The sequence below is a fragment of the Brachypodium distachyon genome, chromosome 1, assembly GCF_000005505.3.
Source record: "Brachypodium distachyon strain Bd21 chromosome 1, Brachypodium_distachyon_v3.0, whole genome shotgun sequence".
NCBI lineage: Eukaryota > Viridiplantae > Streptophyta > Magnoliopsida > Poales > Poaceae > Brachypodium > Brachypodium distachyon.
Window position 1 is genome coordinate 51,631,167 of NC_016131.3, and position 17,668 is coordinate 51,648,834.

The following is a 17,668-nucleotide window of genomic DNA, read 5'->3' on the forward strand; positions in this document are numbered from 1 at the left end:
GATCGACTACTCTTAATTGGCCGCCCGCGCGCCACCGCTCTAGCATGATATATGTGTGATGTTGTACATGGTCCGTCCAAAGATGTGGACGAATATCAGCTAGCTACCTAAGAGGGGCACGTAGTAAGACTGTACTAGGTACGCATCCTACCTACTTGTACATGCGTTCCAAAGCACTGGAGATGATCGATCAAGATGAACAGAATGGATTGCAGTCCTTGCTCCTAGTACTAGTGGTCATATTAATTTTCTGGATCACCTGTATCAGATAGAGAAAGAGAGACGACCGCATTTCTTTTTTGTTTCGAAAGTATATTTTTGTTTTTCAATTGGCAACGAAATATAGAAATGATCATAGACTCCGATTGAATATATGTACTTTTTTATTTGGTAAAATCGGATAATGGCTTTGACACTCCACATGACTCCTAGACTTTTACGCATTGGATGCCACCACCACATCAGGTTTGCCCCTAAAAAATGTTCGCTAAACTCGAAACCGTATATATTTGGTGACCTACGCAATGTCTTTAATTAAAAGAGAAATATAGTTTTTACCCCTTTAAAACACAAGGTTTTAAAGTTGAATGTGTCCAAGGAAGGCCGCTGAAACTAGGGCTCATTTAGTTTGAAAGATTTTTACAGACTTTCAAATGTTCGGAATTTTTCTATGTTTAGCATTCGTTTCAAGAATAGAGATGCTAAAGTCCTAAGGGTTATATTGAAGTTAACATAATTTTAGAGATTCTTAGCATTAGATGAGACCTCATAATTTGTTTTCTAAAGATTGAAATGTGCATGATATCTCTATTCTCTGTCTTTTTTATTTACTAGCTAAATGCACGTGTGTTGCTACGGAATTAAAAGTATATATTACATGCATGAGTTGTTTTAAATATTCATGTGCTCATATTTATGCTAGTCTCAAAATATTTATTTGAGAAAACAATTATCTCAAAAATATATATCAAACCAAACCAACTACAATAAAAGATCTTGACACATATCTACATCACACATTGAATGGGTGACAATCAAGTGATTATCTGACAAATTAGGGTGTAGTCTCGATGGATGAATTGATGACCAAATCTTTATAACTGTAAAGATGTAATTTCAAGATGTTGCGACCTTTGGATTTTCCCTTTTCTTTTTGACTTTTAACGAAACCCCAACCTATAGATGTCCAATGGGTTGGGCGGGCCTGGCAAATGCCCAACTCAATGGATCGGGCTTGACTGGGCACGGAGTTATAAGGGCAGTGTCTAGGCCTCTACGTCGAGCCTGTGGGTTGGCACAACAAGGCCTGTTTAGCATTTTTAATTTCTCCTTCGTATTTTCTCGCGGGCCCACGTGCACGGCCGACTTATAGATGTGTCGAACGGACTCAGGCCGGGCTAAGCCCGTCGAGCCGCAGGCCTGGGCCGGCCCGTCGGCCAGCAATACCCCGACGGCCCGACCTCAAAGGCAAAGCTGGCCGCGCCGCTCCTCGCCGGTCGCCACCCCCTGCCTGCCGGTCGGAGACCCATCGCCTCCGTGCAGCACCACGACTCCCCTGCATCGCCGACACGTGGACGCATGACCGCCCCAGCTCAACCGGAGCAGAGCAGACCCCGCTCGCTCCCTCCCTCCGTCGTCCCTCCCTCCGCGGACTCCGCTCAGCACGCAAATGCCCAACGCCACGATAATTAGCAAGTTCAACCTCCACCATGGCTCTCTCTCTCTCTTCCCCTCTCCTCCCCTCAACTTCTCTTCTCTTCCCTTCCGCCGTTTCAGCTTGCGCAGCCCGCTGTGCAAAAACACGCGCGCTCGCTCTCTCTCGGGCGCGTCCTTCCTGCCTCCGATGCGGTAATGTTTCTCCCTCTTCCCCCTTGTTCTTCTTCTTGTTGCATTTTAATTTGCAAGACCTAGTGTCAGAAGCAATTAGATTCCTACCACCGCCTTACCTGATCTTCATGTCTAACACTCTAGCTTGCCTTTCCCCCAAAAAAAACACACAGGATCTAGCTTGCAATCCATTTCTTCCTCTAGCCAAATCGAAGACAATGCTTCTAATTAATTGAATAAATGAATTGAACATTTTCACAAGATTCATATCTCAAGTTAATCTTCTATATCTAAGCAGAAGCAACCCACTCCTTGATTTCTCTAAACATGCAAGTATGCCACATCATCATATAATTAATTTGTTCACACCTATTTAGTGAAAAACTCATACTTTTGCACATACATGCATGTTACTTCCATGAAGCTATCCTCACCAAGTGAAGAATGTAAAATTTTATTATATATTTTTAATTTTGAATACTCTATGTTAACTAAAAAATTTCGCAACAACGTGGGGGCATCATCTAGTTATATTAAAACAGGCCCCTAATCCCACGTTTGAACACCAAAACTGACAGGTCGGGCCCACTCATCAGAGGCCATGTGGACATTTTTGCCACCTCCGTGACAAAAGGCATTCTCCCGGCCGTTGGTCCCGATCCCGGATCACATATTTAACCTTTTCTGTTTTTCTGGAAATTTTCACATATTTTTGAAAACTTCAAATTTTCAGTCAAAATTTGACTGAAAAGTTCAGAAATTAAATTCTCACAAAATGTTCATCGAAATGAGCTGAAACCTTTCTATATCACATATTTACTATTTTCTGTTTTTCCGGAAAGTTTTTACTTTAACAAACTTCAATTCTTTTGTCAAATCCAGTCAAAAAAGGTCTTAACCGACCTGGACTAACGACCGGGATAACACCTCTGTCGCCCAGGTGACAAAAAATTCCACCTTAGCCCTGACAAGTGGACGCAACCTGTCAGTTTTCAGGTCAAAAGAGGGATTATGGGCTTTTGCTTGTAGTTAGCACTTAGCAGTGAAGATGTGGTTTAGTGAATCAAAAAGGTGTGGTTTCGTAAGTTATTAGTTTTCCTGAAGTTGGTTTTCTATGAAATTTACTCAAGGGAACATGCCAAGACAAAAGAAGCTACGGAGTATAACTTTTGCACGAGGGTCTTTGATTTCAATTGAACAAAATTTATATTTGGGAAAGTCCTTTAGACAAAGGGGATATGTCAAGACAAATGAAACTATAACATGTGCATGAGGGTCTTCCATTTGTTGAACCTGGTGAATTTGTTAAGTACTTAAACTCACTGTGGTATCAGATTCAGTGGTTCTACTAGCAATCTACGAATTGATTCTATGAGGGACGAAATTGCATTACAAGTCCCTCTATTTGACCTTGTGTACAAACCCCTACTTTAGTCTAAATATATTGGTTCTGATGTGTGTGAATCAGAATCTTCCTACTGATGGATATCTGTTGTGCAGAACTGCATAACAGGTTGAGTACACAACCGAATTGGTATATCACTATATCTAGGTTTCAGTATTTCACTTGGGAGAAGGGACTCCATTACATATGTATGAGGTTGAGACGCATAAATGAACTAAATTCAATCTGGGGTCCTCTCTCTTTAATTTTCGTACCAAATATGCCCGAAAATACAAACCCATCCAGCAAGCTCTGTTGTTATTTAGAAATTCCTAATTTCGTTCAGGACCCGGATCAAGAACAGACAGATGGAATCGAGTATAATTGCCCAAATATATTTGTAATCATTTTAGAATCTCTTGCAATTATTTTTTATGCTGTTTATTATATCTATATGTAACACACTGTAGGTATCATTTGGATAATTCCATGAAGTGATTTACATTGCAAAGGATGTATTCTCCAGGATAATGATAATTTAGCTCCTGGTTCACCTTGTTGTGGTGTTCTTTTTCTCGTTGCTCATACAATGGGGAAACATTCTGCTGAATCTGGCACTAGTATGCTCCTGCATGGAGACTTGGACATACAGATAGTGGAAGCAAAATGTCTTCCCAACATGGATCTCATGACTGAAAGGATGAGGAAATGCTTCACTGGCTATGGTGCCTGTAGGACTGACTGCGGGAATTCTGATCCACATCCAGACGTGAGGAAGATTATCACTAGTGATCCATATGTTTCCGTTTGCCTCTCAGGGGCAACAGTGGCACAAACTCGAGTCATATCGAACTCAGAGAATCCTAAATGGGACGAACACTTCTGTTTTCAGGTTGCTCATTCAGTTAGCAGACTTGAGTTTCATGTAAAGGACAATGATGTCTTTGGGGCAGAACTTATTGGTGTTGCTTCAATACCAGTCGAACAGATAGCACCAGGAGATGTGGTCACTGGTTGGTTTCCAATCTCTGGTCACTATAATAACCCGAAGACATCTCCTGAACTGCATTTGTCAATCCAGTATAAGCCATTTGAGCAGAATCCATTGTACAAGGATGGAGTTTTTGCTGACAGTTTTGAGAATGCCGGTGTGCCAAATGCTTATTTCCCTCTTCGAAAGGGTGGTAAGGTCACTCTATATCAAGATGCGCATGTTTCTGATGATTTTCGTCCTAACATTGAAATTGATGGTGAGAGGATATATGAACAAAACAAATGCTGGGAAGACATTTGCCATGCCATTGTTGAGGCTCATCACCTTATTTACATGATTGGCTGGTCTTTATATCACCCTATCAAGCTTCTAAGGGAATCGGCAAAACCTTTGCCTAATGGAGTCCCAGAGACTATTGGGGAGATTTTGAAGAGCAAGGTTCAAGAGGGAGTCCGTGTTATCGTGTTGCTTTGGGATGACAAAACATCGCATGACAAATTTCTCTTGAAAACGGTAGGCTTTATTCCGCATGTCCATTTTCTTACCCTTCAACCTCTTCATTTTCTCCTTGCATGAAATGGCTATATATCAAATCAGAACTGCTTGACATCACATTATTACTTATTATGCCAGCATGTAGCCTTACCCCCTTTAATATCTCATAATATTGCTTTGAGAATTCTGAAAACATTTACTGTTTGGTGCCTATAGCTAATAACTTAAAAAGTTGTAGAAAATTTCGTTATAAGCAACTGCCAACTATTGTCATGGCTGTTGGGTCATAACTCAATGGCCCAAGGCTGCACCAAGCTAGGAGTCATCCCGTGCTGTTGATTATCGAAGGAATGAAAATAAACTAGGAGTACTTAAGATCTAATCCCCACCCCAACCTTATCTTACTCTCATCCCCTGCACCATGGCTGGCCAACCCTCACTCCTTGGAACTGTACCCCCAACCTTGTGACGTTCATTCATTTTGGACAGTACTAAAACCATCAATTGCCTTACCAAATAAGAGCATCTTCAGCAGTAACCCCTAGGAATGGGGGCTTCAGGGGGTAATCTAGGGGCCTCCTTAGAATAGGGACACGAGTAGGGGGCTTTCTGAAGACTTTTTTTTTGCCTCCAGCCCCTAAAACGGGATAGGGACCCTGTTTAGGGGCCCTGCTGAAGATGCTCTAAGATCCCCCCGTTTTTTAGGTTTCTGGTGTCAGTGTTATTACTTGAACTTAGTTAAGATATATCGATAAGTGCCCAGGAGCACAAGAAGCCTGTAAGTTTCAGTTGTCATTGTATCTCTACTTAAAGCAGATTCTTCACTAGATAAACTTCCAACTCCCAAAGAGCCAACCTGTATGTCCCAATTGATTTCTAATGTATTTTCAGTAAATGAGCTTGTTTTCTGTTTCCTTCAGAAAAGAGTAGTCTGATAGAAATGATGTAGGCTGCATGCAGGATGGACTCATGCATACACATGACGAGGAAGCTCGGAAGTTTTTCAGGCATTCAGGTGTCCACTGTGTGTTATCTCCTCGCTACGCTAGCAACAAAATGAGCATTTTCAAGCAGCAGGTGTGCATGTTGTGTCTTTTCCCTTTTAGTCACAGACAATTACACTGAACCTAGGCGTCTGCATATCAAGCAGTCATTTTTATATGCTTTGAAGGATGCTTATTCTTTCCTCGTATATCTTCTCTTGCAACTCCTATTTACATCTTGCATATTATCATTTTGAGAAATTAAAGAACATACACACTTATTTCATTGATATGCACATTGTCTTACTCGGTTACTCTGTCTCAAAATAGATGTCTTTGTAGAAAGTTTGCATCAAACTTTTTATCTTTGACTACTAAGCAATTAGGAATGACTTAGGTTGGTTAGATGCAATGAAAAATCGTTTAACAATACATTGTTTTATAGTATTAACTTGCATATTTATCCAATCAGTAATGGTCAAACTTACATGGCCATATATGTGCACAGATGCTGAAAGAGATATCAAAAGGAGAGTTGAATCTTATATGGCCATATATGTCTCAATTTTGGAGAAACATAGGCTAGATTAATAACAGTAAAATCTATCCCAATCTGGACAAATCCAGGTGATCTACTGGTGTTTCTACGTAACTTAATTTGATTCAGTGAAAATCGTAATGAAGTTGCTGGTTTGGAGAGGGAAAATGCATTAGTGCACATGGGTGCGCCACTCCCCAAGTTCTGGAAATTTCCAAAAACTACCGTATACATTCGTTGTTCGATGAAGGTTGAATCTACAAATTGTGCGCCTTCAATCCGCTGTGCATTAGCACATCTGTTCTCTTGCTCTAAAAAAACAAAACCTATATAACTGGTAGATATGGTAGAATCAGTTTATTTGCTCAGAAATGGTAGTAAAAGGTGGGAATGAAAAGCGATGTAGCCGAGGGGAGGCAATTTAATAAACAAAACTTTAATGTAGTGGAACTTTCAGGCAAACAAGACCAGAGACATAGTGCAAGGGAAAAGGACGAAGTTTGGTCAATTGTATTGGTTTTGCCCCAGGTTGCCTTTTACGAACACACATGAGAACAGGAGAGCAAACATGTTAGATTGGATCCGGAGGACGACAATTTGGTGATTCAAAGCGACCTGCATCTTTTCAGCAGCGACTTCGTGCCCAACACGGCGCAATCCAGATCTTCCTGCATACGGAAAGGACTCAGATTTAAACTATAATGCAAACACTAGACAGAAACTGAACTTGCAACTAGGTTAATTGTAAAAATAGGTTGATGAGAGCCAGCAGAAAGGTCAATTGAAGACGAGATAATTAGAGAGATAGGGATTGAAGGAAGATATGCGCGAAACAAAAGGGTGTCATGAACTAGGTTCACGACAGATACTGCCCCCAGGGCATGTACTGGGTAACCCTGGACCCAAAATGCACATCAGCTCCACGAAGCTAGCCACACCTCAAGGGCTAGGAGGAAGTGGATAGGATAACTAGATTGATTTATTCTTCACTGCCTCATAACGGTTACAGGCGACCTTTTTATAAGGAACTCTCAACTTGACATCCAAAAAACTAATCTCTGAGAACCAAGCTCAGCTTGGGTGGTCAGCCCAGCGAGGTATGCTAGTTGCCCACCAGGGTTCAACCCCCGAAGGTCACATTCTGGTGTCTCAATTTGCGAAGATTAATGTATGTATCTATATAGTGTCGGAATGCAATCGCGCATCTTTACAGTTTAAAGTCAAAAAAGAAACTAATCTCTACTTTCCTAACAAACCCTATCTTAATATTCGTATCTAATCTCTTGCCTAACTAACTGACAAGATAATAATGGGATATCATCCCTTACTCAGATACCTAGGCTGTGTATGCCCATGATATCACCCCCCTCCCCTTCCTTTTGAGCACCTTGTTCTCAAGCTGTGGTGACTGGTGGCCACCCATGCCCCTGCTGCTTTTGGAAGAAGTGGCTTCTCCCTTGCGCCTGGGGGCAAGAACCTCCATGCTGCTGCAGTTTTTTTTTCAGCGTATTTGCCTGCGCTGAGAGACATCGCCTCCTTGGCGCCGGCTTTGAGAGACGCTTCTTCCCTGTTGTTGGGTGGCCAAGGCACTTGTTGCTGCTCCTTGCAAGCTTGAAGATGTGCACAACCTCAACACCTCCCGTACTTGACCTTACACCCCTGCCAGACTTGCCGCTCATCCTCGAGCTGCTAGTTAGGGAAGGCATTCTGCAAGACCGACACGCTGCTGCTGCAGGTTGCAATAAGGCCAGGGCTGGTCTTAGTAGCATCACCCATAGGGGTATGATGGTGAAACTGGTGGCAGCAACGACGGTGAAGGCAATGGCGAAGGAGACAGCGAGACCAGTGACGCTGCTGCTATTGAGAACGTGGTTGTTGGCGTGGCTGCTTTTCGTTGCTCCACCCTCCCGAGGATTTTGGCACAGATTGCTTGTAATTGTCGAGCTTAGCTTCAACTTTGGCGAAACGGTTGCTTGTAGTTTTTGCAACGCAGGATGAATCCTGTGGTATGTAGCTTCAATCTTGGTGAGAAAGTAGAGAGCTTTGTGGCATCAGGCTCAGGGAAGACCGACTGCTCTGAAACCAAGGGGGCGATAAGGATCCTAGGGCCTTTATGGGTAACCCTGGACCCAAGAGGTGCGGCAGATCCATGAAGGTAGCCGCACCTCAAAGGCAGGGAGGAAGTGTATAGGATAACTAGATTGATTTATTCAAGTCATAATGATTACAGGATGCCTTTTTATAGGGAACACAACACTCAACTTGCATCCAAAACACTAATCTCTACTTTCCTAACAAACCATATCTTTATAATCCTATCTAATCTCCTGCCTAAATAATTTAGAAGATACTAATGGGATACTGTCGCTTATTTGGATACCTAGGGCTGCGCCTCCTATGGGCCAGTTCGGTTGCACCCTTCCCGGTGGGGATTGACAGGGAAACGTGCAAATTTAGTTCAATTTCCCTAGAATCCCTCTCAATCCCTGCAGGGATTTCTGAAAACGAACAGGGCTTATAGGGATGTATGCCCATAAGCCATGCCAAAGGGATGGTGAGATAAGATATACCTGAAAAGAGAAAAGCCTAATTCAGTGCTAGGTCCACTCTCGATGGTCGAGCAAAGTCATGTACTACGCTCTTGAAATGAAATGTGCCAGTCGATATACTTTTCCCACAATCAAACTTCATCCAACAATATACATCTAGAAACTTTAGGAATTTATCAAAACTTAAATATCTGCTTTTTTATTTTATGTTGAAAGCACCCATTTGTGCATCAGTGTGTGTGCAGAATCAGTATTTTTTTGGAGTTATAATTCATGGATGCAAATTCTCTTGTATCTTTGTGTCTTTTCTCACAACAATGCTTATGTATTTTGGTGTGTCTGATGTAAATTATCTTCTCCAGGTTGTAGGAACTTTATTTACACACCATCAGAAATGTGTCATTGTAGACACACAAGCCACAGGAAACAATAGGAAAATAACAGCTTTTATTGGTGGCCTTGACTTGTGTGACGGCAGATATGATACACCGGAACACAGGCTTTTCAAGGATCTTAATACGGTCTTCAAGGATGATTTCCATAATCCCACATTCCAAGTAATTCTCTAACATGTAACTTTATCTTTCTTCCCTATGTTGTCGATTCTTCTAAAAGTCTATCACGGCTACTGCCAAGAAGCATCTTTATTTTAACATGCTAAAAAATTCCCTTTTTCCACCATTACAGGTGAATAAGTCTGATGGACCGAGACAGCCATGGCATGATTTACATTGCAAGATTGAGGGTCCAGCTGCATATGATATACTTACAAACTTTGAACAGAGATGGAGAAAATCCGCAAAATGGAAAGTCAGTGTTAGAAGAGCTGTGAGTTGGCATCATGATACCTTGGTCAAAATAAACCGTATGTCTTGGATTGTTTCGCCCTCTGCAGATGAGTTAAATGCACATGTTTGTGATGAAAAGGACCCAGAAAACTGGCATGTACAGGTATTATACGCTACACAAACATGACATCTAGATGCACCACTTTTGTGCAAATACTCCCTTAATTTTTCTTCTCTATTAGATGTATCTTTACTACTTAGCTTCTCTTGGCTAGATTTTTCAATCCATTGATTCAGGATCCGTGAAGGGATTCCCTAAACTTGTTCAAGAAGCCGAGTCGCAGGTATGTGTCCATTTCACAAGTTGAAATTGCTTCACAATATAGTTCTTTACATGGAAACTGCTTGGAGTTTAACTTGATTTAAACTTCAATCGTTCTGTCTGAAGGTGTGTCCTAGCAGTGAGATCTCATTTATGATTTGTTATGCAGAATCTTGTGTGTGCAAAGAATCTTCAGATAGACAAGAGTATACACAATGCATATGTAAAAGCCATCAGATGCGCACAACACTTTATCTACATCGAAAACCAGTATTTTGTTGGATCTTCATACTATTGGTCTTCACACAGAAATGCAGGTAATGAAGTTGCTATCAACATGTTAACCGCTTTCATTTCATTCTTGCTTTTGTGCTACGCGCTTCCATTTTGCAAGTTGGATAATTGAGTCACCACCCATTCTTGCATTATCACATGCTTTTGGAGTGTGTAATCCTTCACAGTTTCCAGTACTAGACGCATTTTTTTTCTTTCAAATCCACTATAGTCTGTAGCAACAAAGTAATGAGCTTATTTCAGCATTTCTGAACATTGACCAAGGAATAGTTGTACTTTTTGAAATTCTATGACGCAAAACTTCAGTTTAAGGAAGCTCTTATATGTAACTTTGCTCCTTCTCGGCATTCTTCTAATACAAAACGACACACGTTTAGACGCGCGCTAAACGAATGTCTGAGAATAAAAGAAGCTCTTGCGAAAACTAGCTCTCCAGTATAATGTACCGTCTGATGTATTTCTTTGTGTCAAGGATAAGGACAATCCAGGCATCCAGCTAAACTTATTTTGAATACTCTTGTGGTAACAGGTGCAGAGAACCTAATACCAATTGAGTTGGCCATAAAGATTGCTAGGAAGATCAAGGCAAGGGAGCCATTTGCAGCATACATTGTTATACCAATGTGGCCTGAAGGCAATCCGACAACTGCTGCTATGCAGGAGATCCTCTTTTGGCAGGTTTGTGCAGCAGCATCAAATCACATTTTTTTCATTGAGCTTGAGATACTGATAAATCGTGAATGAGCCTTTCTGGCCTGATGTTTGTCATTTTATCGCTTCAAGGGACAAACCATGTCCATGATGTACAAGATCATCGCCGACGCTCTCCGAAAGGAAGGGTTAGATGATGCCCATCCACAGGATTACCTCAACTTCTACTGCCTTGGTAAGCGAGAAATTTCAAGTGAGGTTCCTGCGCCAAGCCATTCTAGCCATTCTAATGAGAACTCTCCTATGGTAACTACTATTTCATTATTTTGCTCTGTAAGTTGCTCAATACTTCTGTATTAGATGTGCTTCGTATGAAATGGCTATCCTCCTTCTATTTCCTCCAGCGTCTTGCTCAGAAGTTCAAGAGGTTCATGATTTATGTGCACTCTAAAGGGATGATCATCGATGACGAGTTTGTGCTCATCGGCTCAGCAAATATAAACCAAAGGTCCATGGATGGCTTACGGGATACCGAGATTGCCATGGGTGCCTTTCAACCTCACTACAGCTGGGCAGGAAGCAGCAGCCCTCCACGGGGACAGGCACCACCCTCTAGTCCCTTGTCCTCACCTAGGAATACCTCTGCCGAATGGCTAGAGCTGTTGCATTTTTAACCATTGCTTCCTATCTGTAGGTGTATGGGTACCGGATGTCGCTTTGGGCAGAGCACCTGGGCATGCTGGAGGAGTGTTTCAAGCGGCCGCAGTCTGTGGAGTGCGTCCAGTTGGTGAACTGTATGGCAGAGGATAACTGGCAGTGCTATGTCTCGCCGCAGATGTCGGAGATGAAGGGGCATCTCATGAAGTACCCCATCAAGGTCGAGAGTGATGGGCGGGTGGGACCACTGCCTGGATATGAGAACTTCCCAGATGTTGGCGGCAAGGTGCTCGGCTCTCACTCCTCGCTTCCCAACGCACTGACAACGTAACAGTGCTGGAGCTTGAAGAAGCAGCAACAAGGTGTCAACTGATATTCAGAGGGAGCTGAAGCTGTTGGTCCGAAACCATGAATTACAGTAGTTGCAAGTGTTGCATGTCCGTCTGACTTTTAGCATTAACAAAATGCAGCAGAGTTAGCGCTGCTTTGTATTAATTGAGTAGAGGAAGGGTTAGATTTTCTGGGTTAGATTTCCTTTCTTCGATAACGAGAGGAAGGAAGGGTTACAATTTATTTCCAGATGAAGAGAGGAAAGAAGGTTACAATTTATTTCCAGATGAAGAAAGGAAGGAATGGTTACATGTACAAAGACCGGCATAAAAGTAAAACAGTAGTGGCAGCTACTACTAAGGTTTGATTCAGTTTACAGAATGGCCGAAAGACAAACACTGAATACAGCTATAGGGACAGTTTGATTTCAAGACGGAACACTGAATACAGCAACAGATCAGTTCATTTGGTCCGTGTCAAAATTTCCATCGCAAAGGGACAGATCTGGCTTGTACCCATTCTGGAATAAATTTTGGATAATTATTTCCATCGCAATCTTCCTCTCAATATCCAACCCTTGTGGACATCGAGACACTCGTCTCTGGTATGCCTTATTCGTGTGGTCTCAGATTTCAAAACTTAAAGGAACGAACTACAAAAAAGCGCTTGATCATTTCAACGAAACGGTTTCGTGGTGTAGTTGGTTATCACGTCAGTCTAACACACTGAAGGTCTCCGGTTCGAACCCGGGCGAAGCCATGTTTCGTTTTGAACGCCAGGTAATATGCGAGAATATACCGAACTGATGACAGCTCGGACCTAAATCGATACACTTTTTTAAGAACCAGACCTAGTCGATCCCTAATTCGTGGTCAAGTCGCCGTACATAGCTTTCTTCGTGGCTGATGCCACGATCCCCAGCTCCAGGGCACCGACGAACACTGCCTATGTTTTAGCTTGGTTTGCTGCAAGAACATCATATATTGGACGGCGTTCCTCACCTCGACAGGTGCCTGCTTTGCGACCGGGAGCAGGAAACCCTGTCTCACTTCATGTTTGGATGCGCGCATGGTGGCTCGACGGGTTTGGGAGCCTCTGTGGCTCTGTTACACGGTTGATAGTGGCTTGATTGGAGGCCGAGTCAGGATTCCAAGCTCGCGAGTGGTGATCCTCCAAGACGGCCGGTGGCCTGACGCGAGCAACGACATCTTTGGACTACATCACCTTGATGTTTGTAGTCGCACATGAATGATGTGGTCTTCGACCGTGCCTTGCCATGCCCCGACAGGACCGGCCATATCCTGCAAGTGATCCAAATGAGGCTACTCGTTGGGAACGTGCCGTGCTCTTTATTAAGGGTAGGGCGAGGGGGTTGCTAGCAGCTCCGTAGACCCTCTTTCCCTCTTCTAACTCTAATAGATTAATGATGCACCGTAGGTTGCATTGCAGAAAAATGTAATCCCTCCGTTCCATAATTCTTGTCTCAAAATTGTCCAAAAATGGATGTATCTATTCCTAAAAAGTGTCTAGATACATGTAAGATTTCGACAAGAATTATGGAACGGAGAGAGTAGCGTACACATGAGATCAATGTAGACCATAGATTTGTATTAATGGTGTATTGATCGAGCTTTGAATTTGAGACCTCATGGCTGCTTGACTTTAAATAGCTCTTCAGATATTTCGGGTGACTAACCACCAGCAAACCTCTATAAGTGAGGAAGCTATCTATTGGGTCTTATATAAGAAGTAATTCCTCCGTCCAACAAAAGATGTCTCAAGTTTGTCAAAATTTGGATGTATCTAGACATGACTTAGTGTATAGACTCATTCAAATTTAGTCAAAATTGAGACATCCTTTATTGGACGGAGGGAGTACCACATTTGGTTTTGTCTACTTTGATCAATATATACTATAGCCTATTGTGCAAATGTCTTTTTAACAGTCAATTGTGCAAATGTCTTGCTTTTTTGCTGCCAATTGTGCTAGAATGTCAAAAAGTATAACATCAAATCCTTTTCGTCTCAGCAATTCTGATCCCGAACAATTACCACCGCTGCAGAAGTCAGCTTCATCAACCGCCAATGGAAACGTTATTGCTGCAAAAAGGTATGCTGCCTCCTTATGACAAACATTCACAAGACCCAACAATTACAGGATGAGTTCTTTTCCATTTTCTGTCTGTTTGAAATTTCAAGCTTTGCACAATAAAATTGCCAATGAGCATGATCACCTCACCTCAACCACATGTTCCACCTTTCGTTCGAGAAAAAAAATGCATGTGCTTGCCTCAAACGCTATAATCAATCTATTCATGGATGCCATTTAATGCTGCACCCAACACTACAGGAACAGAAAACAAAGTTGGTATGTTAACAAAATGGATGGAGACATGGTGTCAAAAGGCAATCAGATATAGCATGACCTAAAGCACACCTTGGTTTTGGCACGAAAGGTAATTCTTGGCGACTAAGTGCACAGTCGATTGCACGGCTTAAATCCCTACAAAATTGCAAACCAAAATGAGCACAGCGACGGAACTGGATGTCTGCGCCTCGATTTCACAGTATATACCTTCCAGTGACTGGCGCATTGCTACTTGGTCTTGAATCATCAAACTGCCCATGGTAGAAAAGTTCAAAAGGCCTTCGCCCATCCTGGGACCCCAAAACAGAAATAGTTAAGAGACATAAGGAATCACGAACATCATGATACAAAAATACCAAGATATTAGCCATGTAAGCATCATAGGTCATGAGCCTGCATGTCGATTTTCTTACCTTTTTGAACAAGTAAAACTCTGGTGTGCAGACTGCTTGAAAAGCCTTAGCAACTTCTTGAGACTGCAAGTGCAGTAGTAACATAGAAAAGTAAGCATGGAAGGCTATTGGAGATTGGAGAAAGCACACTGACTGCATCGGGAAGGACATATTGTGGCGATACCTCATCATACAGATAAGGAAAAGAGTATTTAAACAATTTTGCTTCCTCGGCCATGAAATCAGGACCATCCTGCAGAGTTAAAAGATTAGTTTGTGTTCGATTGGAAAAAAGAAGAAGAGAAGTTCATTGAACCGTAATAGCATAACATGTAATGACACAGAAGCATCATCATATATTGCCAGAAGAGCAAATCACCAAATGAGCCTCCCAAGTCCCAACTAAACGGACACTTCTATCATACTGTAACTAATATTTAGACAACTTGCTAAGTTCAATATCCATGGAACGAGATGATCAGATCACACCTAATAGTTTGCTCTACTCGACTCAGAAATATCTCTTACACATTATTCTGAAAGGGAAGCTCAATAGAAGAAGCTACACACATTTTATTGGTTGGCTAGAAAAACTTAGGTTACAATTACTTAAGCAATACTTGAATTTTCTTAGGAGACCCTTTAAGTTCTCAAGAAGAGAACTTCTTGCTTAAGAAGTATGCAGACAAAAACATAAAAGGTATTCATGTTAATTGGTTGAAACTTGACTCATAACCTGGGGATGTGTCACAATTGAATTTGAGGATATGGCGACTGAAGCAAGTCCTTTCTGCATTGGATTGTATCCAGATGTCAATACAATAGCAAGTCGGAGCAAGTTAGTCTGGTGTTCCAATGTTCTTACCTCCATGTAGAATGAGGTGAGCTTCGCAATATCTTTTTTCAGATGTTTTACAAATGGACAGTGATTGCATATGAACATAACCTTAAAGGGAGAAAAAGTCAGCTTCATACCGAATAGGGTATGCAGATGGCAACAGCTGGTAGTCAGTTTTTGAGGAGTTGAATAAAGATTGTAATCGATCATATGTCAAGAGACTTGAAATTTGACAATAAAGTTCAATAGGGTGAAGAATTATTTTCTTAGTAATAAAGATGATGAGATTTTTCTTCAATTTAATCATAAAGTGCAGCTAGATAAGTTCGACACGAAATGATAATGGGTTGGTGTTACACAAGTTTGTACAACTGAGTAGGTAGATGACGGTTATCTAATGCAGCCACAAACTGCTACATTTGTCCAACGGAAATATTTCTTCTCAAGCAGGGGGATACATGCTTTAAGAACCCTTGCACAAATGTTGTGTGGGTATTGCAATAACCTCCACGCTTGCCTAGCCAACCACGCCAGATTGCATAAGTGCATGTAATCTCCACTTCTCTAAATTTGATCTCCTTTTGAAGAACAAGCCATCGTAGTGCTGGAGTTACAGCCATGCACAACCACACCCGGCATTGGTATTGATTGGTTACAAGTTTACAACATGGTAATCTTGATATACCATCGTCACTCATCATCTATTGAACCCCCAGGCCTCCACCAGTAAATTACCAGCGAGATTGCCAAGAAGTTCTACTGCTCATACTGAGTTTCGGGTACAAATTCACTACGACCCGGTAGATGAAGTTAACAAGGACAAGAGGTTGAAAAGAAACATGAATTTGTATGCATTAATTTCTCAAGAAAAATAAAAGAAATTGTATGCATTACGATGAACAATGCACACAAAGTATCCCAAAATCACTGACCAGTAAAGCAGGGTAAACCTCGAAGTCATCCAATGTCCAGACTCTCCCTGTCAGTGGCTCCGGGAGCTGCATGATCAACCACAAAGAACAGCACAACAAAATCAGACATTCAGAATCTAATCTTCATCAAAACCTTGGCAGGAGTTTGAGCACCAGGCAGGTATCCATGTGCAAGAAGTTAAGGCGACGGACCAACCTCGAATTGTGGGGCGCGGAAGCCCACGGAAACCCCGGTGGACTCCGTCCTGGCTGCGTGCACCTGGAGCCGCCGCCGCCTACGGCTTCCTCCCCTGCTCGCTGCCGGCGAGGTGAGGGACCGGTATGCGCGGTTCTGGTGGGGAAGTGGGCGGGATGAGGAGGAGGGGGAAGAAGAGAGCAGGGAGGCGCTCACTCCGGCGGCGCTCGAGGCGACCACGGACATGGCGGCTCGCTCTGGCTGACAGGCGCTGCGCTGCACCTGTGTCGCTGTGTGGCTGCCTCTATCCGCGAATAGATCATCCGCGAATGTCCGGCGAAAAACGATCAGTGTGGAGCTCTGCTATTTTCGGTTATTTTACTTTTACGCACCTGAATTAATACTAGCCGCACCCCTCTGTAAAGTTCGATGTCTGCGGGAGTCCTGCCATGCTTTTTTTTTTTCCTTCTCCATTAGGGGTCACCGGCTGGTTCCGGCGGCGAGAAGGCCGGGGCGGCGGGATAGGCGTGACGGTGCTCATCCTGGTGAGAAGCGCTGTGATGGGTGTGCCAATGTGATGAGGCTCGGTGGTCATCGACGGATGTGTACGGGGCAGCTTGTCGAGCCCCTCTGACATGGGTTTCCTGCAGGGCTCGATTAGGAAGAGGAGATTCCGGAAAAATCCTTGCTACTTGGTTAGTGCCGATGACAACGGTATCTTCATATTTCTTTTTATTAAATAATTTTTGGAAGTTTGATTGCATTATTTGCACTAATTCATTTTTACATGTTTGAAATGTTTTGTAACTTAAATCGTTTGTCCAATTCATAGCATGCATGTATTAATCCTAGTTTTCGAAGCTTGCATAAGCAAGTATTTGACGACATTTTCACTTTCAGAGGTTTAAATTGTTTTAAGTGTAAAGTGTTTGTTCAATTCACCGTACATTTTCTTTGTGTAGATGAGTGTTTCAAATCAAAATTCCCTACATATGTTTCGACAAAAAAACTCATACTTTTTTGTTGCCAGACGATAATGTATAAATTACCATATAAGATATGTTGCCATGTTGTGACAAGTTGTAACTTAATACTAACATGGTAGCAACTTCATACTACTGTCGGTTGGTAAATTTCATTCATAAGTTACC

At 42.3% G+C, this 17,668-nt stretch overlaps 2 protein-coding genes and 1 non-coding gene across 11 annotated transcripts; 2 read left to right on the forward strand and 1 right to left on the reverse strand.

Moving 5' to 3' along the window:
* Positions 1-1,469: 1,469 nt before the first annotated feature.
* On the forward strand, positions 1,470-12,367 carry LOC100835966 (phospholipase D delta). Of its 3 annotated transcripts, none has more exons than XM_003557272.4 (11): positions 1,470-1,848; positions 3,682-4,718; positions 5,661-5,777; positions 9,133-9,327; positions 9,458-9,721; positions 9,834-9,902; positions 10,050-10,197; positions 10,704-10,852; positions 10,958-11,131; positions 11,230-11,427; positions 11,520-12,367. In XM_003557272.4, exons 2-11 carry the CDS (start codon positions 3,801-3,803, stop codon positions 11,811-11,813), a joined length of 2,526 nt encoding a protein of 841 aa, XP_003557320.1. In that variant the 5' UTR covers positions 1,470-1,848; positions 3,682-3,800; the 3' UTR covers positions 11,814-12,367. The 3 variants fall into 3 exon arrangements, with proteins under 3 accessions (XP_003557320.1, XP_024312402.1, XP_010228187.1); XM_024456634.1 differs by having other exon boundaries at positions 3,738-4,718; XM_010229885.3 differs by lacking the exon at positions 1,470-1,848 and having other exon boundaries at positions 4,580-4,718; positions 5,650-5,777.
* Positions 6,698-16,870, reverse strand: LOC100836277. 7 transcript variants are annotated; one of them, XR_001405372.2, is made up of 10 exons: positions 16,539-16,869; positions 16,343-16,408; positions 15,438-15,518; positions 15,309-15,362; positions 14,757-14,825; positions 14,594-14,656; positions 14,388-14,470; positions 14,250-14,315; positions 14,052-14,156; positions 6,698-6,889 (listed from the first exon to the last, which is right to left on the reverse strand). XR_001405372.2 is itself a non-coding variant. In XM_003557273.4 (9 exons), exons 1-9 carry the CDS (start codon positions 16,761-16,763, stop codon positions 14,126-14,128), a joined length of 738 nt encoding a protein of 245 aa, XP_003557321.1. In that variant the 5' UTR covers positions 16,764-16,868; the 3' UTR covers positions 13,417-14,125. The 7 variants fall into 7 exon arrangements, 2 of the variants coding, with proteins under 2 accessions (XP_003557321.1, XP_014752767.1); XR_729749.3 differs by lacking the exon at positions 6,698-6,889 and adding an exon at positions 12,574-13,113; XR_729748.3 differs by lacking the exon at positions 6,698-6,889 and adding an exon at positions 13,406-13,912 and having other exon boundaries at positions 16,539-16,868.
* On the forward strand, positions 12,498-12,571 carry TRNAV-AAC. Its single transcript has one exon. It is a non-coding gene; the product is annotated as a tRNA-Val (tRNA).
* Positions 16,871-17,668: the final 798 nt, after the last annotated feature.

Bases quoted from the DNA above. Each gene is read 5' to 3' on its own strand.
- LOC100835966 (XM_003557272.4), top strand. From the start codon at position 3,801: ATGGGGAAACATTCTGCTGAATCTGGCACTAGTATGCTCCTGCATGGA. The intron at 9,722-9,833 runs GTATTATACGCT...TCTCTTGGCTAG, and splicing joins CAGAAAACTGGCATGTACAG to ATTTTTCAATCCATTGATTC. The intron at 10,198-10,703 runs GTAATGAAGTTG...TTGTGGTAACAG, and splicing joins GTCTTCACACAGAAATGCAG to GTGCAGAGAACCTAATACCA.
- LOC100836277 (XM_003557273.4), bottom strand. From the start codon at position 16,763: ATGTCCGTGGTCGCCTCGAGCGCCGCCGGAGTGAGCGCCTCCCTGCTC. The intron at 15,519-16,342 runs GTCAGTGATTTT...TCTCCCTTTAAG, and splicing joins AGGTTTACCCTGCTTTACTG to GTTATGTTCATATGCAATCA. The intron at 14,316-14,387 runs GTATATACTGTG...GCAATTTTGTAG, and splicing joins AATGCGCCAGTCACTGGAAG to GGATTTAAGCCGTGCAATCG.